The sequence below is a fragment of the Pelodiscus sinensis genome, chromosome 20 (genome assembly GCF_052426305.1).
Source record: "Pelodiscus sinensis isolate ZL-2025 chromosome 20, ASM5242630v1, whole genome shotgun sequence".
In the NCBI taxonomy this organism is placed as follows: domain Eukaryota; kingdom Metazoa; phylum Chordata; order Testudines; family Trionychidae; genus Pelodiscus; species Pelodiscus sinensis.
In genome coordinates this window covers 2,201,387-2,229,291 of record NC_143071.1, presented here as the reverse complement: position 1 = coordinate 2,229,291, position 27,905 = coordinate 2,201,387, and the positions used below count along the sequence as shown (strand labels likewise).

Sequence of the window (27,905 nt, the reverse complement as noted above, 5' to 3'; positions counted from 1 at the left end):
GCGTTCGAGAGAGCGGCCAGGGCGGCCCTTTATTAGCAAGAGCAGGGAGCCCGATTCAGCAGCCACCGCAGCAGCATGGCCCCTCCGCTGCTCCCGGCCAAGGCACAGAACAGGGCCCAGCGCCGCACGGCAGCCGTTCCGCACACACAGCAGGGTCCGTGACAACCCCCGGGCCGGGGGGGGGGGGGGGCGTAGCCCGGGATGCAGCCCCCACCGATAAATTGGTTGAGAACCGCTGCAGCCCGGCCAACGGCCTCACGAGCCGGTGCCGGGCAGGCCCTGCTGCGCTCAAGCCTTAAAGCTGGTTGTCCGCGCGCAGACCCGGGGCCAGACCCTTCGCCGGCCAGGCTGCGCCCCCTGGGCAGAGGAAATCCAGGCGCGTGTCCAGCGCTCCCAAGGGCGCGGCGGGCGTTGCAGGAGGTGTCGCCGGGCGCTCAGTGCGCCAGAGCCTCGCGAGCGGAAACGTCTAAAACCGGCAGCGGACGGGTCAGCCCACACGGCCCTTCGCCCAGCCACCGTGCTGCCCGCTGGCTCGCCCAGGCCTGCTCCATGGCAGTGACTGGGAGCTCGGCCGTTGGCTTGCATGGCAGCTGGATGGGGCGCGCAGGGCGGGGCAGCCAACGCACCAGGGCAAGGAGCCTGCGGGCGGCTCTGCAGCAGCCCAGCCCAGAGCTTTCGCCCCCAGGGCGCCCGAGTTCTGCTAGAAAAGCCGCCGGTCCCCCACCCCCGGGAGGTCCCGGTCAGGCAGCTCCTGCAGGGAAGGGCCCTGCTCCCAGCCAAGGCTGCAGGGAGCCCCCCGCAAAGGGTCCAGCCCCCGGCGTGTCCTGGCGACGTGTTTCGCCCCCCGCAGGCGGCGCCGCAGGAACAGGCTCCCGGCCGCGCTCAGGACCAGGTGACCTCGAAGGGCTCCCCCAGCGGCAGAGCCAGCGGGATGTTCAGGGTCTGAGGAGATAAAGGGGAGCCCCGCCTCAGCGACACCGCCTCTGGCCCGGGGGAGGGGCAGGAAACGCCCCCGGCCTGCGCGAGAGCGTCCCCCCCCATGCCCCACGGGACAGCCCTGGAGATATTCTAGCTGGGGGAGGGGGGCTGCAGACAGCGCCCGCCCGGCTCCAGACAAGCCAGCCAAGGCAGCGCCGCTCAGCCCGCCCGAGCGATCCCCCGAGAACCCGCCCAAGGGCTCCCCCGCCTGCCCTCCCCGCGGCTGAGCCCAGCACGTTCTGTAGGGCCCCTTGGGCCGCACGCCCGGGGCTCCCCACGGCTCCGCCCAGGCCTCCCAGCCCCCTCCCCGAGAATCTGGAGCTGGAGGGGCCCTGACCCCCCCACACACTTAGAGCACAGGCTGGCAGCTTCCCTCCACCCCCCGCAGCGGGTCCAGCTGCCAGGACAGGGCACGGCGCTGGGACTGTTCTCCCTGGGGTCCCCCCCAGAGCCGGCAGCCCCCCGAGGGCAGGAGCGAGCCGCCGGCTGCGCAGCTCTCGGCACAAGCGGGAGGTGCAGGCGTCCTTACCTGGCTGTCCACGTGGTAGGAGAAATCGGTGACAGGGAGGCCGTTGGCCAGCACCCTGTGGGGCCGGCTGGGGACCCCCAGCACTGTCGCCTCCCGCAGAGCCAGCCCGGCCGCCTGGCTGTTCACCTGCACCAGCTCACTGCGCAGCGTGCCCTGCAAGCCAAGGGACAGCTTGTTCCTCCAGCCAGCCTCCTCGACCCACCCCTAATTCACAGAGCCCAGCAACGCCCCGCTGGGACGCCCCGCTGGGACGCCCCGCTGGGGGCGGCTGGCATCACGCCAGGCCAATCTCCTGGAGAGTCAGGCAGGAGCTACACCGCAATGACCAACATGCCCGCTACCCTTTTGTATTCATGTGCCCATTTCCCCCCATGTGCGGAATAATGTTATGTGCACCGAAGCACGTGGGAATGTGCACCACCAAGAGAAACAGACCCAGCTGTGGGCGCTCTGCTCATCAGCTGGGCAGCATCTGAACCTCTCCTGAGCAGCCACACAAGCGCCCGGCGTACAGGGACCCCTGGCAACGACTGCGGGCATGTCCCTCGGGCTCCATGGGCTGCCTCGGTCGCTTCCTTTCACTTCTCGAGTGCAGGACGCCGACAGTGTCACCCGCGCAGAGCGTCCTCACGGGGGGCAGCGCCCATAGCAACGCTGGGCCCCTCGACAGCGTCACCCGCGCAGAGCGTCCTCACGGCGGGCAGCGCCCACAGCAACGCTGGGCCCCTCGACGGCGTCACCCGCGCAGAGCGTCCTCACGGCGGGCAGCGCCCACAGCAACGCTGGGCCCCTCGACAGCGTCACCCGCGCAGAGCGTCCTCACGGCAGGCAGCACCCCCAGCAACGCTGGGCCCCTCGACAGCGTCACCCGCGCAGAGCGTCCTCACGGCGGGCAGCGCCCACAGCAACGCTGGGCCCCTCGACAGCGTCACCCGCGCAGAGCGTCCTCACGGGGGGCAGCGCCCGCAGCAACGCTGGGCCCCTCGACGGCGTCACCCGCGCAGAGCGTCCTCACGGGGGGCAGCGCCCACAGCAACGCTGGGCCCCTCGACAGCGTCACCCGCGCAGAGCGTCCTCACGGCGGGCAGCGCCCGCAGCAACGCTGGGCCCCTCGACAGCGTCACCCGCGCAGAGCGTCCTCACGGCGGGCAGCGCCCGCAGCAACGCTGGGCCCCTCGACGACGTCACCCGCGCAGAGCGTCCTCACGGGGGGCAGCGCCCACAGCAACGCTGGGCCCCTCGACGACGTCACCCGCGCAGAGCGTCCTCACGGCGGGCAGCGCCCACAGCAACGCTGGGCCCCTCGACAGCGTCACCCGCGCAGAGCGTCCTCACGGCGGGCAGCGCCCGCAGCAACGCTGGGCCCCTCGACGACGTCACCCGCGCAGAGCGTCCTCACGGGGGGCAGCGCCCACAGCAACGCTGGGCCCCTCGACAGCGTCACCCGCGCAGAGCGTCCTCACGGCGGGCAGCGCCCGCAGCAACGCTGGGCCCCTCGACAGCGTCACCCGCGCAGAGCGTCCTCACGGCAGGCAGCACCCGCAGCAACGCTGGGCCCCTCGACAGCGTCACCCGCGCAGAGCGTCCTCACGGCGGGCAGCGCCCACAGCAACGCTGGGCCCCTCGACAGCGTCACCCGCGCAGAGCGTCCTCACGGGGGGCAGCGCCCACAGCAACGCTGGGCCCCTCGACGGCGTCACCCGCGCAGAGCGTCCTCATGGTGGGCAGCGCCCACAGCAACGCTGGGCCCCTCGACAGCGTCACCCGCGCAGAGCGTCCTCATGGTGGGCAGCGCCCACAGCAACGCTGGGCCCCTCGACGGCGTCACCCGCGCAGAGCGTCCTCACGGCGGGCAGCGCCCACAGCAACGCTGGGCCCCTCGACAGCGTCACCCGCGCAGAGCGTCCTCACGGCGGGCAGCACCCGCAGCAACGCTGGGCCCCTCGACAGCGTCACCCGCGCAGAGCGTCCTCACGGCGGGCAGCACCCGCAGCAACGCTGGGCCCCTCGACGGCCGCGCTGCCAGGACAGCCTGCGAGGCTTGGACCCGGGCGCTCTCGCTCTGGGAAAGCTCCAGAGAAAAGCCACCTCCGGCGTGGCTGTGCGGAAGGTCCCCCCGGGTACAGCCTCTCCCCCCCCCCCCCCCCCCCCAAGGTGGCTGGGGGGCCTGCAGTCTACCAGGCAGCATTTCTGCAGCACACCCCAGGGCCCTGTGAAACTCCCTGGCTCGTGCCAGGCTGTCCTGCATTTCCCAGAGCAGGGGAGGGCCCGCAGCCCCCAGCACAGGGCACTCAGCCACCCCACGCAGCAACTCACACTGGCGGCCAGGAAGAGGATCTGAGTGTAGTCGCCTGTCTCGAAGGTTAGCAGGCTCTCCCCGTCGTCCCAGAACAGGTCGCCTTGGGCAACCCCAGCCGCCGTCAGGGCCACCACCAGGGCCATGCCCTTCTTCCGGGACTCGGTGGTCGTGAAGCCAGGCTCCTGGGGAGATGCAGCCGGCCAGACGGGGTCAGACCCAAGGTCCATCCAGCCCAATGTCCTGTCTGCCCATAGTGGCCAATGCCAGGTGCACCCAAGGGCGGGATCACAACAAGGAACCCTCACGTGATCCCTCCCGTCACCCATTCCCAGCCTCTAACAAGGGACCCCACCCTGGCTAATAAGCACTGAATGTCTGAATACTCCTCTAGGAACGTGTCTTGCTCTTTTTCGAGCCCTGTTAAAGTCCTGCTCTCCACAACATCCTCTGGCGAGGAGTTCCACAGGTTGTCTGTGTGCTGTGTAAAGAAACACTTCCTTTGGGTTGTTTTAAACCTGCTACCTGTTAAGTTTCAATGGTAACCCCTCCTTCTTGTGTTATGGAAATTAGTAAATAACTTTTCCTTATTCACTTTCTCCTGTTAGGACTAGAAGAGGGTTTAAAAGAGAACTAGATACATTCATGGAGGTCAAGTCCATCAATGGCTCTTAGCCAGGCTGGGTAGGAATGGTGTTCCTGGCCTCTGTCAGAGGGTGGAGACGGATGGCAGGAGAGAGATCGCTTGATCATTCCCTGTTCGGTTCCCTCCCTCTGGGGCACCTGGCGCTGGCCACTGTGGGCAGCCGGGACGCTGGGCTGGACGGACCGTTGGCCTGACCCAGTGTGGCCGCTCTGATGTTCTTATACCCGTCGTCATCTTATAGGTCTCTAGCCGATCGCCCCTTAGCCTCCTCTGTGCTAAGCTGGAAAGTCCCAGGCTTTTTAGTCTCTCAACATACAGCCGCCGTTCCAAACCCCGATCCCTTTTGTTGCCCGTCTCTGAACCGTTTCCCAGGGATGCCTCCAGCACCCGTCGGCAGGGAAGCGGATATAATGGTGCATCTCCTGCCAGTCACCCACTAGGTGTGAGGTCTCTCGCCGCCTGGCCCCAGCCCACCGCCTGCTCCAGACGGGTTTAGAACCCACTTTCACCCGCACTTCACCCCCTCCTCGGTGCTCCCAGCCGACGCCCGCAGGGCAGGTCCCGCCGATTGGTGCCAACGCACTAAGCGATTCCGTAGGCAGGAGATCTTGGGGCATGCCCCGAACGGCACCCCCTCCTACAGGGCCCACGGCACTGCCCTCTGGAGGAGTTCCCAGCTTCAGCCTCCGAAAGGCAGCGATCAGCCCAAAGGTCTGCCCGCAGGCAGACATTACCGCGGGGAGGAGGGGGGGGCAGCATGCACAGCCCACTGGCAGGAACCTATCACTTTACCGGCCAATTCAGCTGCTCACACCTGTGCAGGGAGCCGCCTTCAGCCTGTCCCACGGCTAATACGCTGCAGGCTGTTCCCCCAGCTGGCCCCAGGCTAACTAGCTGAACCACCGTGTCACCGGCACGCACAGGGCAGCTGCGCTGGGTGCTCACGTCACGTGTGCCAGGCGCGCCGAGTAACTCTGACCTTCCCACTCTGGTACCCACGGTATCAATGAATGGAGCTCGACCTCTGTGGGCCTGTCCCCTCCATCAGAGACAAGCCGTCCCAAGTATGGGATCTCTTCCCCTTTCGCCTTCTATCCAGGCTCCCTTCACCCAGGCCTCTCTCATGCTGCCAGCAGAAGCGAAACTTTCCATGGGAAGCTGCATGTTTCTAGCCCCTGTGGTTGCAGTTTTGGGAAGGTGAAACAGCTGAGAACCGTTAGCTGCCCCATTCACCTCCACCCAGCGATGCCCCGGAAACCCGAATGATGACAGACGTGCAAAAGCTGAACGACAGGTTGAACTTCTCTAATCCAGAACTCTCTGGTCCGGAAACATCCGTCGTCTGGAATGGCGCGAGTTGGCCGGATGCCCACTTATCAGGCGTGTCCAAGTTCCCCACGGGCCCATAAAGTTTGTTTCCAGCCCCCAGTCCTGGCTCTGTGTTCTGTGCTGTTCTTTAGCTCTAATTTACCCTGCGTCTTCTCCGAGCCCAGCGAGCAGTGGAAGTGTCGGTCTTGCTGATAGACCGTATCGCTCTTCCATACTCGGGCAAATTCTCTGGTTTGGAACCAGTCAGGGCCCGAGGGGGTCGGGCGAGAGAGGTTCAGCCCTGAATTCACTAGGGTCCATTTCAGCAAGGACGCAGGAAGCCCTGGCTATTTTTGCTGCATGTCAGGACACTAAACTCCTCCCTTTTCTCCCTTCCATCGCTTGCGTGCTGCCATGTTCACACTCCTCAGATTTAACCCGTAACCTCCTCAGAAGACTCTGGACCAGCCAAGGCCCTTTCGCCTACACCATGCAGCTCCCACGCCGTCTGCCCCCCCAGCCCTGCACTGCGCAAGCCGACAGGTGCTCCAAACGGTGCAACATGGCCAGAAGCCTCGGAGTAGGTGCAAACATGCGATGGGCGCCCCCCCCCCCCCCCCCCCCCCCGGCTGACAGGGGGACTGGAGCGGGAAGCCCTCGTGTGCCGCGAGCCAACGGTTCGGAAGAGACTCACCTGCAGAGGTAGGATGTGTCCTGCCCGCACGTGGACGTTAATGGTGTCCAGGGGAGCTGGTAAAAGGACCCACTGGCCCTTGCTGTGGATGACGGAGCCCTAGAGAGCCAGAGGGGGAGAGGAAGTCACCACACGGTGTCTGAACATCACAGGCCCAGCGGCACCTTGGCGAAGGCCCCTCCAGCCAAACGTCAGCGGCCTCGCCAAGGCCTCCGAGGGACCAGCCCCGAGCAGGCGGGTATCGGCTCCTGGCATTCGCGTGGGGACGCAGGTTCTGGGGAAGCCAGGCCAGGCAGGACGCCCGCTGGGACGTGATGGGGGAGCTGCACGTTTAGGAACGGAGAGGAGAGGAGACCAGGCCACGGCCACCACCCGCACTTTGTGGCCAGGATGTAAATATTGGGCAAAACGCTTAACCACGGGCAGCTCCGCCTGCCCCGCCGCGGCCCCACCGGCCCAACGCAGCCTGTCCCGCCGTGGCCGTGGCCCTACTGAGGTCTGGACCCAATAAGCAGCCCAGTAGGCCGAATGCTTGCCTGGTAGCCAGTTAACCTTCCACACCCTGCTGTACGGTTAGGGGTGCGGAAGGTTCAGCGGCTGCAGTTAACTGGCAACGGGTGGGGGCTGCTGCAGCCCCGCAGACGGCCCACTGCAGACAGGCATCTGGAGCAGCCCCTGTCCGCGCTGGGCCAGGTGCCCGGAGACGGGGGCTGCTTTAGCTGGGCTGGAGCAGCAGGAGGGTAGCGCCAGCCTAGCAGGACAGGAGCAGCCCCCCGCCTGCTCCCCCATTAACCAGCTAACCCGTTAAAGGTTAATTGGTTACACAAAGGGGGTTTTACACCCCTACTGAGGGCGCCTGCAGCGCCGTGGGCTCCCGCCTGGCCCCTCGGCGTGCGCCGGGCTAAGGCCAAGAACCCATGGCGCCGAGGGGCACCGCCTGTCCACGTACTTACTGCCATCGGGTTGTACCAAGTCCCCGAGGGGAAGTAGCCGCTGACTTCGGTCTGCCCGGCCTCCAGCACTGGCGTGATGAGGAGCCCAGCCCCCCACAGGAACTGGCGGTCCACCCCCCAGGTGATCGGGTCCGTGGGGAACCTGCAGGACGGATCTGAGTGAAGCACGTAGCCTAACGCCAAGCACAGGGCACCGCCTGAGCCCCCCCCTTCCCCCAACCCCCCGGGGCGGGCTGACCCACACGCTGGGCTGAACAGGGGCACGTGCCAACCCCGGGCCAGGCCCCTCACTGCAGGCCAGGCATCCTGACTCTCCCCCCACCCCCGCCGGGCAGGATGCTCACTCCAGGAAGAGGGGCCGCGCGACCGTCTCCCCCGCGGCGTGGGCCTTGTGGAAGAGGGTGTAGAGATGAGGCAGCAGTGAGTAGCGCAGGAACAGGGCCTTCCTCATGGCCGCCTGGGCCGCCGGGCTGAAGGTGTACGGCTCCTGGGGCTACGGGAGAGGGAGACAGCAGCTGAGAACCGAGGTGCAGGCAGACCCCAGGGCCGGGGCTCTGGGCGCCTTATGACCCCACGGACAGGAAGGGGCCCTGGCCAGCGCCCCAGAGGTCACAGCTAGTCAGTGACCGGACCAGCAGCACCGTCCACTTCCAGACACACAACGCGGAGCTGGCACAGCGGGGGGGACCTGCGCCCCATCCCCCACCGCGCCCCATCCCCCACTGCGCCCGGTCTCAGCCCCCCCGGCTGAGGACGCCGACCGGGGCGCTGGCAGCCGGCCCAGCCCACCTTGTTGCCGTGGTCGTTGTGGTTGCGCATGAAGGGGTAGAAGGCGCCCAGCTGGGTCCAGCGCACGCACAGCTCCTCGGCCGTGTCCCCCAGGAAACCGCAGACGTCTGCCCCCACCAGCGGCACCCCGTACAGGTTGAAAAGCAGCACAGCTGGGAAAGGGGGACACAAGGGGCAGGTCTCACTGGCCCGGCTGCCTCTGAAGCTGGGGGGGTACTAAGGTGACCCGGGGGGTGGGGAAATGGGACTGGTGCAAATGCCCCTCCCCCGGGGGGCAGACGGACTCGTGCCTGTGGGGCCGAACTCAAGACGGCGCCTGGCACGTCAGCTGTGGGGACGGGCGCTGCGGGAGATGCTGGGCTGGCCAGCGCCGACACGAGACCCACCACAGGGGGGCGGGGGGGAGAGCTGTCTGGGGGCCCAACACAGGAGACACCAGAGAGGGAGACTCTCAGGGCCGGGTCAGCGCCAGGAAACCCCAGCGAGCCAGGCAGTGGTGAGCCCAGCATGCTGGGAGACAGGCTCCGGGTGGGGCTGACATGCCCCCCCCCCCCCCCCCCCCCGGGCGTGCCCCAAGTAGCCTCGGTTCTTCCGGGCTGGCTGCGGGGGCGGGGCGCTCCCCTGAGGTGACGGGGCCTGAAGTGCAGCAGGGAGGCCCCCAGCTTGGTGCTCGGCGCCCCCCGATGCCGGGACCAGGGCTCCTCCCGCAGGCTGGGGGGTAGCGGACGTGGCGGGGCAGGGTCCTGGGGAGCAGGACCGGGCGCGGCGGCCCCGGCGGGAATACCTGGGACAGAGTAATACAGCTGCTCCCAGTTGCTGTGGATGTCCCCGGTCCAGTGGCCGGCGAAGCGGCCGTGCCCCGCGAAGGTGGAACGCGAGATCACGAAGGGCCGTTTGCCCCGCACCCGCACCAGCGCCCTGCGGGGAAGGCGCCGATGAGCCAGGCGGGCAGCGAGCCCCCACCCCTGCAGCCACCCGGAGCACAAGCACCCGCCAACGGAGCAAACCTGAGCCCCCCCGGCAGACGCCCCGTGCTGGGCGGGCACCAGAACCGCCGCCGAGGAACCTGCCCGTGCCCCAGCGTGGGACCCGCAGCCTCGGACGCTGGAGTCGGGGGGCAGCCAGGGACCACGCACACTCCCGTCTCCGGTGGGTCTCCGCCTGCAGCCGAACGCCAGCTCGGCACCCAGCCCCGCACGCAGGGACACTCCACCCGGCGGCTGAGGGGCCTGGGACGCCCAGGAGATCGCAGCCCCCGAGGCACAAGCCAGTTCACAGCCCCCCAGCGCCGGGCACCCAGCCTGCACAGGGCATTTCCGCGCCAGCTGCCAGGGCGAGGGGCCGGGCAGGGCTCAGACGGGCGGGCGGTGGGGGGAGCAGATCAGCACAAAACCCGCATGGTTAAAATGACGTTGCAGGCACTGAGGGAAAACTCCCCTAATAACGGTACCAGGACGCTAGTGGGCTGGAAACAACTCCTGCCTCCTCCCCTCCCCCTCCCAGGCAGCCAGCCCCCCGCCCAGCCAGCCCCCCCCACCCTCTCCCCCATGCAGCCAGGCCCCTGCCACCTCTCCCCCGCCCAGCCAAGCCCTTCTGCCTTCCCGCCCCCACCCAGCCAGCCCCCCTGTAGTTCCCCCCCCCCCCCCCCGCAGGGCCCTGCTACCCAAGGCAAGAGCGATGGGTCACAATGTGCTTCCGCCTCCAGGAGCGGCTGGCCCTGCAGCGGGTGGGGAGGCGCCCGTCCTGCCTCCGGGCCCTGCGGTGACGCGTCTCTCCTGGGCCAGCTGGTGGCAGGTGCTCCGACAGGCCCCTGCTCCGAACCGCGGAGCCCGCCCTCCAGCAGCCACCCCACAGCCCGGCATGTTCCTACGCCCCCGCCAGCCCCGCAGCCCGGCCCAGGCTTACTCGTGAGTGGCCCTGGCCTCCATCAGCCCGTACATGTTGTGGAGGTTGTAGTGCGACGACAGGTGCTGCTGGCTGGAGGCACAGATGGTCCCTGCCTGCAGGCTGCCCCCCAGCGCACCTGCCAGGGGAGAGGGGACAGGTGAGTGGCAGGGCTCCGGGCCGAGCAGAGCCCTCAGCCCGATCCCACGCCGGGGGTGGCCGAGGGCTTCTCCCAGCGATGGGCGCGTTGCGGGGGAGGGGGTCTCCGGCAGCTCCTGACCTGGCACGTAGGGGGGCTTTTCCAGCGGGCTGTCCGGGCAGCCGGCCAAGGAGCCCCGCACAAAGTTCGACGGCTCGTTCATGTCCTGGGAAGAGGAGGGACTCGTGGCTCCGGGCCAGGGCGCAGGGAATCGGGAGCATTGGGAGACAGCTCCCGCCCCCCACCCCCGCCCCAGCCCGTTCCCGGGGGCCACTCACGATCCACATGCCGTCGAAGGGCACCTGGCCGTGGAAAGCCTCCACCATGTCGTGCCACCACCGCCGAGTCTCCGGGTTGCTGAAGTCTGGGAAAACGGTGGGACCGGGCCAGACCTGGGGGCAAAGGCAGAGCCCATCAAGGGGGCACCAGCTACTCCCCCCGCCCCGCGCCTGGACTTTGGAACCGCACTCGGCAGCATCTCTGGGCAGCGTGAGCGTGTCCGGTCCCTTCCCCTCCCTCCCCGCTGCCCTCGGGGCCTGGCACCGCGCTAAGGGGGCGGAACAGGCTGTGGGGCTGGGCCACGGGCCTCCAGCGACAGCAGGGGAGACCAGATGCGCCGCGCTTTGGCCGGGGCGCCCGGAGACGGCCAGGGCTCCGCTCGGCCCAGACCACGGACTGGGAGGTTTGACACTGCTGGGCCGGGGGCTCTAACATCCTCAGCCAGCCCCTGGGGACCCCGCTGGCCAGGCCCAGGACTCACTTTGCCCACCAGAGGCTGCCCCGTGGCGTTGCAGATGAACACCCCTCGCTTCAGCCCCTCGTCGTAGGGTCTGTAGCTGCCGGGCGGCCCGGCGCTGCTGATTCCTGGGTCCTGACGGGGAAGAAAAGTGAGCGGCGAGTGGGGGGGGGGGGGGAGAGAAACACCCGGTCGCGGCTTTGGGAGCTGAATCCCATTCCCTGGAGCCCACCTGGGGGCAGCGGTCCAGGACTGTGGAAGGCCGGGCCTTGGGGCTGCAGGGGATCAGGTGGCCAGTGGGGGGGCTAAGGCAGCTCCCTGCCTTGCCCTGCAGATTGTGCTGCGCCCCAGTAGTGGCCAGCAACAGGCCCGGCTCCTGGGGGGGGAGGGAGGCAGCGAGCACAGGGCTCCGGGCACTGCCCCTGCCCTGGGCACGAGCTCTGCACTCCCACTGGCTGCAGCCGCTTCTGGGGCAGCCTGGTCAGAGGCGCCAGGAGAGGCAGGAAGCTGCACTACTGACCAGGTGCCTCTCCAGGCAAGTGCCTCCCACCCCAGCCCTGCCCCAAAGTCGGAGCCCCCTGCTGCACCCCAAAGCTCTCCCCTCAGCCCCTCGCCGGAGCCCCCTCCTGCACCCCAAAGCTCTCCCCTCAGCCCCTCGCTGGAGCCCCCTCCTGCACCCCAAAGCTCTCCCCTCAGCCCCTCGCCCGGAGCCCCCTCCTGCACCCCAAAGCTCTCCCCTCAGCCCCTCGCCGGAGCCCCCTCCTGCACCCCAAAGCTCTCCCCATAACCCCCCCCCGGAGCCCCCGCTGCAGTCACACGCTGTCAGTCGCAGCATCAGCGATTGTCAGTGGGTCACGAGGAACAGTTTGAAACCCGCTGGCGTAGGCCTGTGGGCTGAGCCCAGCCCTGGGTTCTCACAGGGCGAAGGGCGGGCCAGGGCCGCTGACCACAAGGCCAGGACGGCGCCTGGGCTCGGGGGACTCCAGGGACAGCTGAGCGGCAGGTTTCGGCGAGGTTCCCGAGTTACTCAACTGCCCGGGGTCACGGAGCGACTCACAAGCATCAGCAACTTCTCCACACGCGAAGCCCCGCCCCCATCCCACGTCTGCCCTCCCCCTCGCCCGCCTCCCGCAACAGGACGAGACCAGCCCCCCCCCCCCCCCCCCCCGGAAACTCCCGCCAGCCAAGCCCAGCCCTCCCCCAGCGCACAGCAACCTGCAAGGGACACGGAGGCCAAGCAGGGCGGGGGAGGGAGACGCCACGTTCTGAGGCTCCACGTCCCCCTCCCCAAGGCCGTGTGCGCTGGTGACGGGCCCGACTGAGCCCTGGCACTCGGGCTGGGGCGGGTCTGCCTCCCGAATGCCCCTGGAAGGAGGCAGAGGGAGATCTCGGCACGACGGGGCCAAGAGCAGGATCAGGCTCCACTTACCACGAGCAGGACGTACCTCCGGCCGCTTTGGTGGAACTCCTGCACCATGTCCGGAAAGTCCCTGAAGTGCTTCTCGTTGAAGGTGAAGTCTCTCTTGGCGTCCATGTAGTCCAGGTCGTTCCACTGCACGTCCTGCGAAGGCCGAGAGCTCAGTGGCAGAGCGGGAGCGGAGGCCCCCCCAACGCACACATCCTGGCCGCTCACTGACCCCCACGGCCGCTCTGCCATGTCTCCCTACTCCCCACCCCCTTGCTGAGCGGGCCAGGACCGGCTCATTTCACGGCCCCGTAGCAAGAAGAGCAGCAGCCTGGCCCAGGGAGAACCAGACCTACCAAGGGGAACTGGGCGGCTGTCATGTTCTTCACCACCTGCCGGGTCACGGCGGTGGAGTAGTAGCCCCAGCGGCACAGGTGGAATCCCAGGCCCCAGTAGGGCGGCATGAACGGGTACCCTGGAGGAAGCAGATTAGAGAGTAGCCCGGAGATGTGCAAACTGACGAAACCATAAACAGCCTCCTCCTGCCACCCACAGTCGCCCACTGGCCCCGCCCCGCCCACAGCAGGCAGCACGGACACCGTGGCCCCTGGCCGGAGTGCTCGGGAGAACGGCCACCGGGACGGAGCCCGACTCTGCTTTGGATGCTGAAGCCCCCGCGTGGGCCGTCCGGATGTGCCGGGCAAAGCAGGATTCAAACCGGGCACCAGCTGTGAACATGCTTGTGCCCCTGCCGGCCGGGAGGCCCCAAACTCGGCCGTTCACTCCCAACACAGGCTCCATCAGGGCAAAGCCCGGTTCTGCTCCCCGAGGCCGGACACGCGGGCAGGTGGCCCCTCCGATCGCCCTACCGATGACATCCAGGTACTGCCGCACCACGCTCTTGGGGTCAGGGCCCAGGAAGACGTAAAAATCCAGAATGCCGCCTGTTGTTCGCCAGGTCAGGGCCGGGTGGGGCTGCAGCACCACGTCTGCAAGGCAAGGAGCGAGGGTGAAGCAAGCCGGACGAACCCAGCCCCAGAGCTTGGGGCCAGGCACAGGGGCCTTCCCCTGCAGCCAGAGAGGCCGCCGAGACGGGCAGCCAGCAACGGCCCCGTTTCTCCTGGCCGGCTCTGCTCCCCCGCGGGCAGGTGTAATGACACCCACAAGCGCAGGGGGGGGCAGTCCCTGAATCCGACCGGCTGTCCTCGAACCCCTGGGAGGGCTGGTTACCCGGCCGGCTCCCCCGCGGCGCCCCCCACGGAGGCAGGGGGACCAGGGCACGTACCCATCGCGTTGCTGTTCAGCAGGAAGACACCGTGGGCCAAGCCGCCGGCCTCCATCGCCAGGTAGAAGGGGTGTGAGCCATAGAGATTGGCGTCCAGCTGGAGCACAGGGCACAGCGTCAGGGGCACCCGGGCCAGGCAGGCAGCAATGCAAAGCCAGCCCGTCCGCGGGGCCCGGCAGGGCGGGGTGCAAGCCGGGCAGCTTCCCATGCCCGATCCATGGGTGTCCCTGCTTCGGCAGCCACACGAGGCGTTCCCAGAGCGGCGCCCGCCAGGCCACCCACACCGGGAGCTGCCCTGGCGCCAGCCTGGGTTCTATGGCTGTGGTCGCGGGCAGCTCCGGGGGCTCATAGGAACCCGAGCAAGCAGCTCGGCTCGATCTCCAGCAGCCCCAGGCTCTCCCTGCCGCCTACGGAACGTGCCCTCAGGGAGCTTGTGACACACAAGACCCCCCCGGGTCCTTACTGTACACCCGGGCGCAGAGATCGGAGCCCTCCCACGAGGGACAACAGCCTGCTGCTGCTCACAGCTCGGCGCGGTCCGGGGCCAAGCACACTTGAGAGAAGAGACCTGGAAGGGGTCTGGAGAAACCCGCAGCGCCGACAGCCCACCCTGACCCTGCAGGGGCTCTCCTGGAGGCCTGCACCCTTCCTGCCGGGCCCCTAACCACGAAGCAGGGCGTGGCTGCTCTCCCTTACCCTGGGCGCCGCGTCCCGGTTCCAAAGGGTGACTCTGGTCCAATTGGTGCTGAGGGGCAGTGAGGTGAGGTGCTCCCCGAGGCCGGCGAGGAAATTGGACGGCAGGGAGGTGGAGATCTGGAGGAACTGGTCGGCGAAGACCAGGGGAGCCACGGTGGTGTTCAACCTGCCAGAAAGGGAGGCTCCAGAAGGCAGCTGGGAAAGCCCACGGGGAGCGGGGCAAGGAAAGCTCAGAGCGGCTCTTCCGCCCCCAGGTTAAGCCGGCTCGTGCTGGGCCCCAGGCAGAGGAGGCAGCCCCAGAGCCAGGCCTGCGGCAGCTGCTCAGGCAGGGAGAAGCCCCGCGACTCCAGCGAGAAGCGGCGGGTAGCACAGAGCGCACAGCCAGATGCGAACTGAGCGGGGGAGCAGCCAGGGAGCGGGGGGCCAGGGCCCTACACCCCAGCGGAGGCCCAGATCCCCCGTTTCGTCCCTGGACAAGGCACTGGCACTCCCGGCATCTCTACACGCGAGCCAGGCACAATGGAGAGAGGAAACCGACAGCCACGTGTGGCCCCTGGCCCCCAAAACAGACACTGCCCCGGGGGCCTGGCCAGGCCTTGGTTCCAGTGGCACAAAAGGAGGCCGACGGCAGCTGCCTTTTGCACTCTCGAGGGACAGGCAGAGACCACACAAGCCAAGGGCCGGGTGTCCTTGGGGAGCCAGAGACGGTGACTCTGGAACTAGGGATGTAAAAGGTTAACTGGTTACCTAAGAAGCATTAGCCTTGCTGGCATGCCTACCTGGTAACCGGCTAACCCGAGGACCCAGCCAGCCGGAGCAGCCCCCACTGCCTGCAAGACCAGAGGCTAACCAGTTAACCAACGTAGGCAGCTTTCCCATCCCTAGTAGCAACAGCCCCGCCCACTGGTAGCTCGATCCCCGCCTTTGGGGAGGAGAGGGCTGGGCCCAGGGGCTGGCAGGTGGGGGCGTCCGTGGGACTGGTTTGCTCCAGGAGGGTGGGAGCACTTACAGAACCTGCCCGTTGGATTTCCTGAATACTATCAAGCCGAAGGGCTCAGCGGAGAAGCGCACGCGGTACAGTTTAGAGGTGACTCGCCCGCTGGCTTCTGGGGTTTCGAGCGGCACTTCGTAGCGCTTGTTTGCTGGATCCCGGAGCTGTAGGAAAGGGAGAGACCGAGAGCGATACAGGCTGGAGTAGGCAACAATTCATTGTAGGCAGCTCTGGGATTGAGCCAATGGCTTACAGGGCGCCAGCTCCCAGAACTGCTCCCCGAGGCCGTAATGCGTCTGGGTCTGGGGAGCAGCTCACTGGTCCGTGCCAACCCCCTCATCCAGCCCCATGGTGACCCCTGTGGCACCTACTGACCGTGAAGTGGAGCCTGCCCTCCGTCTCAAACACCACATCCAGCCGCAGGAGCAGGACGTCTGCTGGGAAGGCGGAGGCAACCGTGCGGGTCAGGTTGGCTGTGTAGCCTGTCTCCGTGGCGCTCAGGTTCTCCACCTTGTAACTGGGGTAGCTAGCGGGGAAGAAACACCAGGGCTGCGAAAAGGCAGGGGCCCGGGAGGAGACGGGAACGTAGCAGCAGCCGCGAGCCTCGCACGCCGCTCTGGAGACACGTTTCTCAGGCGCACAGTCAAACCGACTGTCTGGAGAGATGTCACAGCGCAAGGGCCCCGAGGCAGCAGCACCCAAACTCTCCAGTGGCTCTGCCCGCTGCTGGCTCCATCTCGGCCCTTCTCCGTTAGCACCGCTGGAGCTGGACTCCGGCCCTGGGGCATCGCTGAGGCGCACCGCAGCCACGCTGGTGTCCCCCAAGAGGGCGAGCAGGGCCGCTGCCACGAGCACAGACGCGGTACCGAGGACGGACGCCCGCAGCACGGGGCAGGAAGCCTTCGGGCAGACAGCACAGGGCTTCGCCTCCGTCAGGCTGGCGAGAGGCATGGCGAGGGGATGAGCGCAGGCCCCTCCAGCGCAGGAGAGCCCGCTCTGCCAGCCAGCTGGGTGGGAGAGGGAGAAGCCTGGCGTCAGTTTACACATGCAAAGGTCTAGTGCATAGGCGTGCGCAGCACATTTCATTAGGGTGTGCACCCAAAGAATTGTTTTAAAATGTACTTTGACCCTCATTAGCCACACCCCCGACCCGTCAGCCACACCCCCAACCCCCATTAGCTACACCCCCTGACTCCCATTAGCCACACCTCTGGAGGTAATACTCTGGGGGCAAGATGGGCACATAACCAGAAGTAAAAGATGCTATGTGACCCCTCCTCTGAGGACTTTTCCCACCATCCTCCTACCAACAGGGATTAATTTGGCCCTCACCAAACCCCCTCATGCAACTATCCTGCAGTTGCATTACCCCATGTGTGTGACACTGACTCGGGGCCGAGAGGCTGGGGGAAGGGTCCCTCAGAGTTTCCTCCCATAAGCAGAATGAATTTTGTGTTGTGCACCAGTACTGAGTTCATGTGACTTGTCTGGATGTGCCGCTGTGGCACCCAAGTTATTAATAAATATCTCATAAACCTCGACCTTTTCCCTCTGCTGCCATGTCCCCTCCCCTTGCTCCATCAGCTCCCTGGTGCCTGCTGCCCCCCCACTCCTCACCCGCCTCTGCTGTCCTGACTCCTGCCCTTCTCACTGCCCTCAGCCCTCCTGCGACCTGCCCCCCTCCACCAGCCCTTCTCTGCCCCGTGCTCACTCTTCCAGTAGCCCCACTCTGATCGTGTGAGCTACCCCTCCTCATCCCCTCTCCTAACACCTCCCTCTACACACCTGCCCTGCCTCTCTCCTCTGGTGCTGGTCCCTCCCCTGCAGGTGTCTGCCCTTCTGCTTCACCCCCAGAATCCCCTGGCACCTGCACCTTCCCTTATCCCTGCACCCTCCTGGTGCCTCCCCCTTCCCTCACTGTCCCTGCCCCCTTTTTCCCTGGTGCCCACCCCCTCACCACCCTCTGCCCCCATTCCCCTCATGCCCGTGCCCTCACACATGCCTTGCTCCATCTCTGCCTTCCTCATGCCCACCCCTTCTTTCAAGCCTTCTCCCAGCACCTCTCCCTTCCCCCTCTAGTCCCCAGTGCCCTTACCCTCTCCTCTCCCAGCATCACCCTGTCCTCCCTCCCACTGACACCTCCCCTCCTGCCCTTTTCCTCATTGTCTGCACTTGGCCACCTGGCATTTGTCTCTCCTGCACCCTGTCCCTTGGTGCCTTCCCCTTTCTTATCCTGACCTGCCCCTTCCCCTCAGCACAAGCCTCTTCCTCTCCCACTCCTTCCTCTTATTTTTCCCCCTTCCCTTCCCCTCCGTTACCATACCTTCAGCTTCTGCCTTCCCATTTGCCGGGCTGGAGTCAGAGCCGGCCCAAGCTACAGGCCAGCCGGGCCCTAGCCCGGGGCGCCTCAGGAGCACCACACCGTGCTGCTGGGCGCCTCAGGGGCATCGCGCAGTGATGCTGGTCTGGGCCACTCCCAGGTGCCTCAGGGGCACTGCGCCATGCTGCTGGGCTGCGCCGTGCTGCTGGGCCGGGTGGGGCCCAGGGTGCAAATATGGCTCGGACTAGCTGGCCGGAGACATTAGGGTGTGCCTGGGCACACCCAGCACACCCCGTGCGCACGCCTACGGGCTAGCGGGAGCCGCCAAGCCAACAGAACAATCAAACCCCGCCTTGTCAGTGAAGGACGCCGAGGGGCCCCGCACCAGGTGTCCCAGCTCCAAATGTACCAGGGAAGCAAAATGGGCACCCTGCGCCCGGCAGGGAAGACGGATGGAGGAGGGAGTGGGGGCCCAGGCTGGGGCTTGGGGGGGGAGCAGGAGGTGGGGGACCAGGATGGGGGTCTATGGGGGGTTGGGGGCCCTGGCTGGGGGCCAGGGGGGATGGGGGGGGGGGCTGGGGAGCAGGGAGCTGGGGGGGCTGGGGGGGGGGGTTGGGGGCCCTGGCTGGGGGCTCTGGGGGGGGGGAGCAGGAGCAGGAGGTGGGGGCCCAGGCTGGGGGCCAAAGGGGGGTTGGGGGGCCCAGGCTGGGGCTCGGGGGGGGGAGCAGGAGCAGGAGGTGGGGGCCCAGGCTGGGGGCCAATGGGGGGTTGGGGGGCCCTGGGGGCTGGGGGGCCAGGGCTGGGCTCGGGGGGGGGGAGCAGGAGGTGGGGGCCCAGGCTGGGGGCCAAGGGGGCCCAGGGGGGCTGGGGGAGGGGGAGGTGGGGCAGGCTGGGGGCCCAGGGGGTGGGGGGCCCAGGGGGGGGGGCTGGGGGCCCGGCGGGGCCGGGGGGGGGGGGGGGGGCTGGGAAGTGAGGCCGGCGCCGCCCGCTCCCCACCTCGGTACCTGGCTCCGCTCGGGCCGCTCCAAAGCAGCAGCAGCCCCTGCGATCACGTGAGCAGCCGGTGTCCAGCGGCGCGGTCACGTGAGGCGCGGAACCAGCCGCATCACGTGCCAGGCAGGCGCGCCAATGGGGGAGGGGGTTGGCTCCTCCCAGCCTGTCACGTGCGGGCTCGCGGCGGGGAGGGGGGCGGGGCCGCTGCCGGGCCCGCCCCCGATAGTGACGCGCCCGCGTGCGGATCTTTGCGCCGCGCCCTGAGAGGCGGGGCCGGCCCCCGAGCTGCGAGTGGGGAAACTGAGGCAGGCAGCGCCGGGCAGGCGGCCCCTCCCCCCCAGGAGCCTGCTCGAGCAGCTGCGAGACCCCCCCCCGACCCAGTCTCGCTCTGTGCCCGGCCCCCTCCCAGGGAAAGCCGGTGGCACTTGGCCGAGGAGCAGGATCCTGCGCAGGGGGGAAGTGGGAACGAGATTTCCCGCCTCATTCGGGGATGTCTTTTGAGGGCCTCGTGCAGTCACCCATCCCAGCATTCCCATCCCATCCTCAGCTCCCGTGCAATTCAGATCTGAGCGCCCCAGCTTTGGCAGAACGCGTCTGGGCCCCCTCTCTCCCTCCATGGAGAAAACGGCGACTCACCTGTCCAAGGCGCCCCTGCCCCTCGTTCCCACGTTCTAATCAGTGCGCACTTACACGTGCGGTTGGACCCAACCCGCCTGGTGTCGCAGAGCAGACAGAAAAGCCAGAGGCAGGAGCAGGGCACACATGGCTGTAGTAGGAAGAGGACTTGAAACATAAGGCCTTTTATCAGAGGCCTGGGCTCATGTCACAGACAATGCTGACATAAAGCAAAGTCAGACTGTGAGCTAGGCAGGGCCCACAGCCAATCAGCACTGCAGAAACACACATTCCAGGAAGTACTGAGCAGAGGGCCTTCACACAATCACATCCCAGAAGGACACATCAGCACCAGCCCATCCCCCCAAAGAGAACAAGAACACACTGACATATCTACCCACAAGGTCAGTGACAGCATGATGGACGACGTGCTTTGATCAAACCTACAGATACGAGGCAATGGGTGTCCCTGGCACCTAGATACATCGGGGCGAGATGAAACAAGTGTGTATCAGCGTATAAAGAGAGATCTCAGAAGAAGTGGCTGTGGCTGGCCTGGGAGCTAATGGAAAGTCCTGCTAGTAACTGAGCTAGGCCACTGCAATAGGCACATGTGTTCGTGCTCCCGTAACCACTGAGTCAGGGCATTAGGACTGTGCTGACAATAAACCTAACCACATTCCTTTGCTGTGTGCTGAGTCTGTGGGTTGACTGGGCAGTTTGCTCAGGCAGCTGTCCAGAGTCAGTGCAGCACACGTCACAGAAAAGACACACACAGTCAAACAACAGACACCATCTAACTCCCACGACGAGCACCCCTGAGCTCAGAAGCAGGTTTGCCACTTTAGTTTCCCTTGCGGCTCATTTTGCTGTTACGCAGCCCCCAGCACCAGGAGAGACGAGCAGGGAGAGCTCATCTTGGATTTATTTGTGAAAATATTCATCAAAAGATACTTTATTCAGATCTGATTCTGTGCTTCTGCCTGCTCTGCCTCCTGTGACCCGAGCCGGGAGTCCAGGGCTTGGCTGAGCCAGCACAACACCCTCTGGTACTGAGGATACTCCTGCTGAATCTGATGGATGATGACATTAATGGTGTGCAGCCGGTCCTGCTGTTTCCGCTGCTCCTTTTGCAGGACTTGCTTGGTGCGGCATAATGGGGTATACTTCCCATCCTTCACTGCCTGCAGGTGCTTCTGGCGAGTCTGATAGGCCACGATTTCGGAAAGGTTCTTGGAAGAGCAGGAATGAAACCAGCATTAAGGACATCGGACTGAATAAGAGGGAGCTACGAGAGCAAGGAGGACTTCAAATGGTGGTAGAAAAGCGACTATTGCATCTTGACATGGAGGATTCTCAAGAGGGACAGCTCAGCTAAGTCCTGCTGTAACTACTGAAGTGGGCATCCCCCATTGAGTGTTATATATAAATGGTAACAATATAGCTAAGTGAACCTCCAAGTCACACACGTGCATAGACGGAAAATCTTGGAAAGACAGAGCAATCCTATGAATTTTAGAAAGCCAAGAGAGGGCAGTTGGTCACACCACCCGGAGAAAGAGTTCTGTCTCCAGCACAGATGAACTTTGCTCTTGTTGAAACTTCCCGTTCTAGAAGGGGCCATGTCGGTGCTAAAATAGCCAGCCTGAGCCGGGTGAATGTGGTCTGGGATGGGGCAGAAAGGCAGTGAGGGCTGGCAGCACAGGGGAATAGCACACGGATTAAAGGCAGCTTACCCAACGTTTCTTGTCCTGAAGCCGCTCTACGTCTGCATCAAGGACGTCACTCTCAGCCTGCAAACTGGAGACGTGCTGCTGCTTCTCCAGAAGGTTGATGCTGAGAGATTGCTGGGTGTTCTCCAGCTCCATGATGGTTCTGTTGCAGTCTTCAGCGTTCTAAGGAGAGGAAAGGAAGGAAACTCGCAATTCCACCTCTGCAGGCCAACTGCATCACCGATTACCATGCGAGAACATCTCCCTTTCTTGGCCTTTAAGACTGCACTTCCTTTAGTAAGTATACTTTGTGGCCTGAAAGCATAGGCCAGCCGTGGCCAACCCGCGGCTCATGAGCCGCATGCGGCTCTTCCCCACCTCCGCCAGGTGTGGCTCGCAAAGCCCCATTCCCTCCCCGTGGCTTGGAAAGCCGCCCCCGTGCCCCTGAAAACAGCCCTCTCCTCCCGGCTCTCTATGCTCACCAGGGCAGGGGAGCTGTCTGGCACGGCCATTAAAGATGGGGTTGGCCAGCAGGAGCCTGATGTGGCTCTAAATGTGTTTTCTTTTTTTTTTTTCTTCTTTGCTCAACAACTTTGCCCTGGCTCTTCGCACTGGTTCCACTGACATCTTGGCTCTTTGCCTGGAATGGGTTGGCCACCCCTGGCATAGGCACTCACACTGCTAGATGCACATTAGGCGCACTGGGCATTTTACTGTTGTGACAGTCTCCTGGTGTTTCACTGCACTGCCATGCAGTGAGTGTGTCAACATGCCTGGAGACACATGACATTTCCCTTTCAAGCATTTTGTATCCCAGCCAGCTTTCCCTGTAAACTTGTGCAGCTGCTCAGGAGAGATTCAAATGCCGCCCTGCTGATTAGCAGAGCACCTTCAGCTAGATTTGTGTTTCTCCTGCTGGTACACGTCTCGGTGCACATAACAATTTTATTCTGCACATGTGTGGAAATGATAAAGTGGAATATTGATCCCAATTCCAAGCAATGAAAGGGAACTGAGCAACTGGGGAATGAGGAGCAGTGCTGAGGTTCGAATGAAAGTCCCACCAAGTCCTTCTGGCTTGTGATCTCCCTTCAGGCAGTAGCAAAAAGCAGATGGTCTTCAGAGCTACATGAAGACCATAGAATGCTGGAGACCAACATAAGTTTCACCATGGCCTGTCCCCAGTGCCCTCTTCCCCACTGATGTGTGCCCACAGCACTTTCCTTGCCACCTTGGAGAAAGGTTGGTTCAGTGAACATCCTCCTGGCATAGTCTGATAGTAGGTCATTCCGCAAAGTCGATGTCAAGCAATATCTGACATCTTTCTAGGTAGAAGGCCAGGACAGGAACACTCTGTTCTTGTAGCCCCTCTCCACCTGCTCACCTTTTGGGTATCCTTGATCTTCTTCCGCAGCTCCTGTGTCTTGTGATGGAAGTCTTTCTTGGTGAAATATTTCTTATCCATTTTACTCTGACCCTCCCCCCGAATCATGATGGTTTCTCTGCGGGAGACAGTTGCCTCCATATCTCGAATCATCTTCTCCTGCTGCTTTGTCAGTTGGCTGTAGCGGACCTGCCACGTGAGAGAGAGAAACTCTGAAGACACCCAGGGGTCACAAATTGCATCTGATAGAAGATTTTCAATGTGACACATTCCAGCTATGGAGAACAGGACACGTTTCACACACCGGCCGTGGCAGCCCAGATCTTTCAACTAAATCCCAAGCCAGGTTTGTACAGCATGGATCCGGAGGGCATCAGACGAGTAACTGACCCCGTCTGCTTGCCCAACATGGTCTTCTAAAGATTTCAATGCAATAAATCCGTGTAAGCGCAATAATGAAGGAGGGTAGAAGTATCCCGCGGGTGGGAGGGGAGGTTGCTTTCGCAGAGAAAAACCCATTTCTCTGAGCGCACTGGTGGCTCTCACATTCCATACGAGCTCTTTGGTAGTGTACTGGGCCCTAGTAAGACAAATACTCTCTTGTAAGAAGCTTCTTTCCCAGTCAGGTCCAGCTTTTGCTGAGCTCCGTTGCAGGCTAACACGAGGAACATGTAAAGAAGGGTAACTCCATGCTGAGCTAGGTCAGCTGCTGGAGAGCACCCAGGAAGACCCCCATCCCTTGGAGATCATACATTTCCAAGCTACTTGCTGTCTACTGCGTCAGCATCCCCTGCAAGGCTGGTGTCTCCTTGGGACTCTCCTCTTCCCCCTCCCACCTTGGCTCACCTGCATCCTGTGGATCTCTGTTCTCATGGCTCGGATCTCGCCTTGCCCTGTGTCTGAGTCCACTGCAGCACGCATCTCCTTTGCCAGCTGGATCTTTTTCTCCCACAGCATGATCTGATGCCTTCAAGGACAGAATGGGAGGGAAGATGCCTTTGTGTGCAAAAAGGGGTCACCCTGCCCCTCGATTCCCCTACGTGGGTGATGTCACACTACGGATCCCCATTCTCAGCCCAGCAGGAACCTCAGAGTTCACTGTACAGAACGGGACGCATTGGGGCCCTCAATGTGAGGGCCAGTCAGGGTTCTTCAGATCAGAAGGGCCGTGATAATGGTAGAAGTGGGGGGTGGGGATCACAGCACAAAAGATTAAAGCTCACTTTTGTTAGCTCGGCGGCTCTGAAAAATCAGGCCCTACCACGAGGTCCCAAGTTTGAAATGTTTGTATTATGTAGCCTCTGGACAGCCATGGAGCTTACAACACACTAGCAGAACCAACAGTTTCTGAGCAATGGGGGAGGGCCTCTGTGCTCCCAGAAGGAGTGGGGCCAAAGGTGGAGGAGGCGAGGCTGAGGGCAGCTAGCCCTCAGCGCTGCCTGGAGCACAGTGCCCGCCCAGCCCTTAGTGGAGCGTGTGGCGTGGCGCTCTGGCACAGCACTCTGGCGGTGATTTAAAGGGCCTGGGACTCTGGACACTGCTACTGTGCCCCTCTGAATCGCTAGGCCCTGGGGCAATTGCCCCCCATCGTCAGGCCTGTCCCCACCCCATACTGAGGTTCCCTCGCACACTCAATGCTGACAGCCTTAGGCTGACCAGAGGCCAAGCACTGAGTGAGAAGGGAGACAGCATTACTGCTCATTCATCTATGGAAGCAGGCGGCTGGTGCAGCAGTATGAGCAAGAGTGAACCGCAGTTACTGTGACCCTGTTGGGCCTGCAGAAAATAAATGACAGACTCTTAATCTTCTGGGTTCAAACCGCTATCGAATTTGTCCCACAAGCCCAGGCAAGGCCAAGAGGAGCCAGCCGGGGGGTCAGCCCAACAGGATGTGACAAAACACATTTTCCCTTCAGCATTGGGGCAGGAAGGATAGTGCAGCTGCATGACAAGAGAGTCCAGAGACTGTGGCATAAAACAAGGAGTCTGGCCTCACTCTGCTTCCACCAGGCTGTTCAGGAGTCTCTCTTTCTCCTCGTGCAGCCGGTCCAGCTTCTCCTGCATCTCAATCGACTCTCTCTCCGCTGCCTGGAATTAGGGAGCAGGAATCAGCATCCGTGTGTCAGACAGAGCGCTTGCCTCTGAGCTTCCTGCCTTTTTTTGCCTGACAGCCCTCCCCACAACACAGGCGGAATTTCAACCCCTCCGAGGCTACGGAAAGGGAGTCACTGTCTTTGTACAGGAACCAAACTGGGACAGCCATCCATTTCCAGCTGGTTATGCTGTTGTGTGCCCCAGGGGCAGCAAGACTGCTGAGTGTCAGGCTGCCTTGGAAATGGGCTGCAATGCCTTCCCTACCTTGAGCGAGCGTACAAACTCATTCTCCATGATGGTGTTGCCGTGCTGCAGCTCCTCCCAACTGTGGCTGTTCTTGTTGATTAACATGTTGAGTTTTGTCAAGTCGTTGGCCATGTTCCTCATGTGACGTTCGATGTCTTTCTGCTCATTCTTCTCCTGCTGGATTTCATCTACAGGGGAATGAGACAGACGGGAAAGATTTAAAAAAAGGGAAAACAGAGAGGGGACTGCGGGGGAGAAGGGGTTTCTGACAATGTAAGATTTGAGCAGACAAAGCAGCACTGGCAGCCACCTGGAGGACTGAAGGAAACACTTACTTTCTGTGCGCACTTTCTTCTGTTGCATGATGGTGATCTGTTTCTTCAACATATCCAGGGAGGCCAACTGCTCTTCCCGCTCCTGGGTCAGTTTGACCAGCTCTTTCTGCAGCCTGAGCCAGTACTTCTGCTGAGTCATCACCTCTGAGTTGTATTCCTCTATTTGCTTAGTCACCCTGTTGATCTCAACTTCCAACGGTCCCAGCTCTTGGCCCTATAAAGGAAAGAAGCTTAGTGTGAGTCAGACAGGGCAGCTACTTTACTGTGGCATCCCTGGGCCACCTGGAGCACTGAAATGCTCATTTTGCATGGTGGTCCCCATAAAGCTTTTCCAGCTCATGGCTGCATCAGCCGTGCCGCTATATGGGAGCATGTGAACAGGTTTGGGTGTTGCTTCTGGCTCTATAGAATTTATTTCTGTCACATGTAACCAGAGACGATTGTGTATGGCTTTCCTCACCTTTACCTCCCCGTCCCTCCTTGCTCGTGTTAGACTGTAAGTGCATACCTAAATGGAAGCCCCAAGAAAAATTGTCATCCCATAGATTTGCTTTTAATCAATTTTTGGCTTATTTCTTACGATGAAACCTCATGAAGCTGAGGTTTAATTTTTTCATGAAAACTAATTGTGAGTCTACACTGTGGATTTGTTCACATCAACAGCCAGAACTGGGGTTATCCCCATTTACATTGAATCTGTCTCCAGCAGAGGCATTGGCCAGGGCTGTTGCTTTGATAACTTTTTATGGATACAGAGAATAATAGGGATGTAAAGGGTTACCTGGTAAGCATCACCTGGTCCACCAGCCCTGTGGGCCCAGCCTGGCTGGTACAGCCCGCAGTGTGGAGAGCCCAGCTGGGATGGAGCAGCCCCTCACCCACAGGATCTCAGTTAACTGGTTAAATGTAACGTTGAACTGATTAACTTTTTCAATGGGCTTTTACATCCCTGGAGAGTAACACAGAAGTCAGCCCAGCAGGCAGTCTGAGTACATTGTACAGGACAGACACATCCTCTCATCATCTCCATGGGCGTTAGCTCCATGCAGTGACCTTTACTAACCCAGTGTGCAGTCTCACCCAGGAATGAAACCAGGGTTGGGGGACTAAGCAGACAGGACGTACCCCCAGCTGGGAAATCATCAGGTCCATTTTCTTGTTGGAGAGGTTGATGAGCCCCTGCTTGCGCTCGATCAGGAGGTTGCGCTTGGCGATCTCACTCTCGCTGCAGCTGATCAAGTCGTTGAGACGTTTCATTTCCTTGTCCAGCTCTGAGAACGTCTTTCGGAGCACAGAGAGCCGGCAGCCGGTGTGAGTGATGTCCAGAATGATCTGGGCTGCTTCGTTCTCAACTTTGGAAAAATGCAGCTCCTAGGAACATCAACAACAAAACAAACATTGCCCTTCAATGGCAAGCCACCTCCCGGCAGGACCGACTGGTCTGCAACCTGTCAGCCAAATACGGCTAAGAGTGGCGCACCTCTAACACGTAAAGAACGGGACTAGGAGTCGGAGACCTGGGACCTATTTCAGCTCTGTCAAATGTGACATGGGGTTTTGGGCTAGTGACTAACCTCTCTGCAGCTCTCTTCCCCCATCAGTATAATGGGGATAATGATATTTACTTACTTCCTAAGGATGCTGGGAGGCAGTAATACGTTTAAAGCATCTTGTAGTCCTCTGAGGGAAGGTGCTACGGAAGGCAACATTTTATAATCCCTGAAGTTATTGTCCTGACCTACATGCCTCAGTTACATCAGACACAGAGATGCAAATAACTATAACTACTGAAGCTCCACTTGCCCTGCATCTATCTTGGAGTTGCATGTACGTTTCACAATCAAAGACAGCGTTAATAGCTTGCCAGGACTCTAAGGACTGAGCCTGATTTAGGCTCCATCTAGACTGCAGGCTTCTTTTAGAAGAAGCTTTTCTGGAAGAGATCTTCCGGAAAAACTTCTTTAGAAAGAGAGTGTCTACACAGCAAAACCGCAACAAAGAAGCAAGCTGCTTTTTCAACAGATAGCGTCCACATTCATTGGACGCTATCTCGCATTTCAGTTGGGATTACTGTGGATGGAGTGGCCACCAGGGCTCTTCTGTTTTTTCCTGGAGGTCTCTTGTTTTGAAAAAACACTCTCTTCCTCTTTTTCGGAAAAAGGCTTCTTCATCATAGAGTGAGATTTACTGCTGTTGGAAAAACCCCTCCATTCTTCTGACTTTCTGTCGAAAGAATGCAATAGCAGTGTGGACGTAAGTATTGTTTTTCCGGAAAAATGGCCGTTTTTCCAGAAAAACTCTGCAGGTCACTCAGCCCAGGATGGCACACTTCTTGCGGGAACTTGTCGTTTCTGAGAGCTGCACCTCCGTCTGCTGAGGAGGGCAGCCACATTGTACAACTGTGTGGGCTGTGCTTTGGCCACCTCTGAGTCACCCTCGTTTAGAGAGCAGGTCTGCTGTGTGCCATGCCACAGGTAATAGCCTGAACCTGCCCAAGATGCATCACTTTGTGCCATTCTGCAAGCAGAACACGAAGCTAGTACCTGCCGTACGAGATGGCAGTAATAGTTCTGTCATGCTTTCTTGATGGTCTGAAACCTGATCCTGAAAAGACAGCTGGGGAGGGAAGAGCTCTTAGGCACATTTGCACTGGGAAGTAAATTCAGAGAAGCTGCATTTTGCCTTGTAGGCCCTTCTACTTTTATGCTTAATAGAAACGTCCCTGCCCTTTCCATAAGGCCTGAAAACTCGATTACCAGGAGTATCTCTCATTTTTATAGTAATGCCTAATCCCAAAGGGTCCTAAAGCATTTTACA

At 62.3% G+C, this 27,905-nt stretch overlaps 2 protein-coding genes across 9 annotated transcripts in view; both read right to left on the bottom strand.

The window, feature by feature from the left end:
- Positions 1-3: 3 nt before the first annotated feature.
- GAA (alpha glucosidase) lies at positions 4-19,496 on the bottom strand. Of its 3 annotated transcripts, none has more exons than XM_075904111.2 (20): positions 19,339-19,496; positions 15,765-16,396; positions 15,408-15,553; positions 14,399-14,564; positions 13,703-13,799; positions 13,287-13,406; positions 12,774-12,892; positions 12,442-12,573; positions 11,037-11,147; positions 10,555-10,668; positions 10,358-10,442; positions 10,099-10,216; positions 8,978-9,111; positions 8,194-8,345; positions 7,749-7,897; positions 7,405-7,546; positions 6,452-6,550; positions 3,824-3,988; positions 1,508-1,660; positions 4-942 (listed from the first exon to the last, which is right to left on the bottom strand). In XM_075904111.2, exons 1-20 carry the CDS (start codon positions 19,493-19,495, stop codon positions 883-885), a joined length of 3,051 nt encoding a protein of 1,016 aa, XP_075760226.2. In that variant the 5' UTR covers position 19,496; the 3' UTR covers positions 4-882. The 3 variants fall into 3 exon arrangements, with proteins under 3 accessions (XP_075760226.2, XP_075760225.2, XP_075760228.2); XM_075904110.2 differs by lacking the exon at positions 19,339-19,496 and adding an exon at positions 18,714-18,870; XM_075904113.2 differs by lacking the exon at positions 19,339-19,496 and adding an exon at positions 18,706-18,836.
- A 728-nt stretch (positions 19,497-20,224) lies between these two features.
- Positions 20,225-27,905, bottom strand: part of CCDC40 (coiled-coil domain 40 molecular ruler complex subunit) — a 28,717-nt gene continuing 21,036 nt past the window's right edge. For 5 of the 6 annotated variants that reach the window (XM_075904103.2, XM_075904108.2, XM_075904107.2 and 2 more), the window contains 8 exons: positions 26,214-26,459; positions 25,089-25,302; positions 24,772-24,941; positions 24,410-24,501; positions 23,260-23,380; positions 22,414-22,602; positions 21,054-21,212; positions 20,225-20,549 (listed from right to left, as the gene is read on the bottom strand). In XM_075904103.2, the coding sequence (XP_075760218.2) occupies positions 20,277-20,549; positions 21,054-21,212; positions 22,414-22,602; positions 23,260-23,380; positions 24,410-24,501; positions 24,772-24,941; positions 25,089-25,302; positions 26,214-26,459 (1,464 nt within the window). In that variant the 3' untranslated portion in view covers positions 20,225-20,276. The remainder of the gene's footprint in view (positions 20,550-21,053; positions 21,213-22,413; positions 22,603-23,259; positions 23,381-24,409; positions 24,502-24,771; positions 24,942-25,088; positions 25,303-26,213; positions 26,460-27,905) is intronic. The other variant, XM_075904105.2, reaches the window with a different exon arrangement.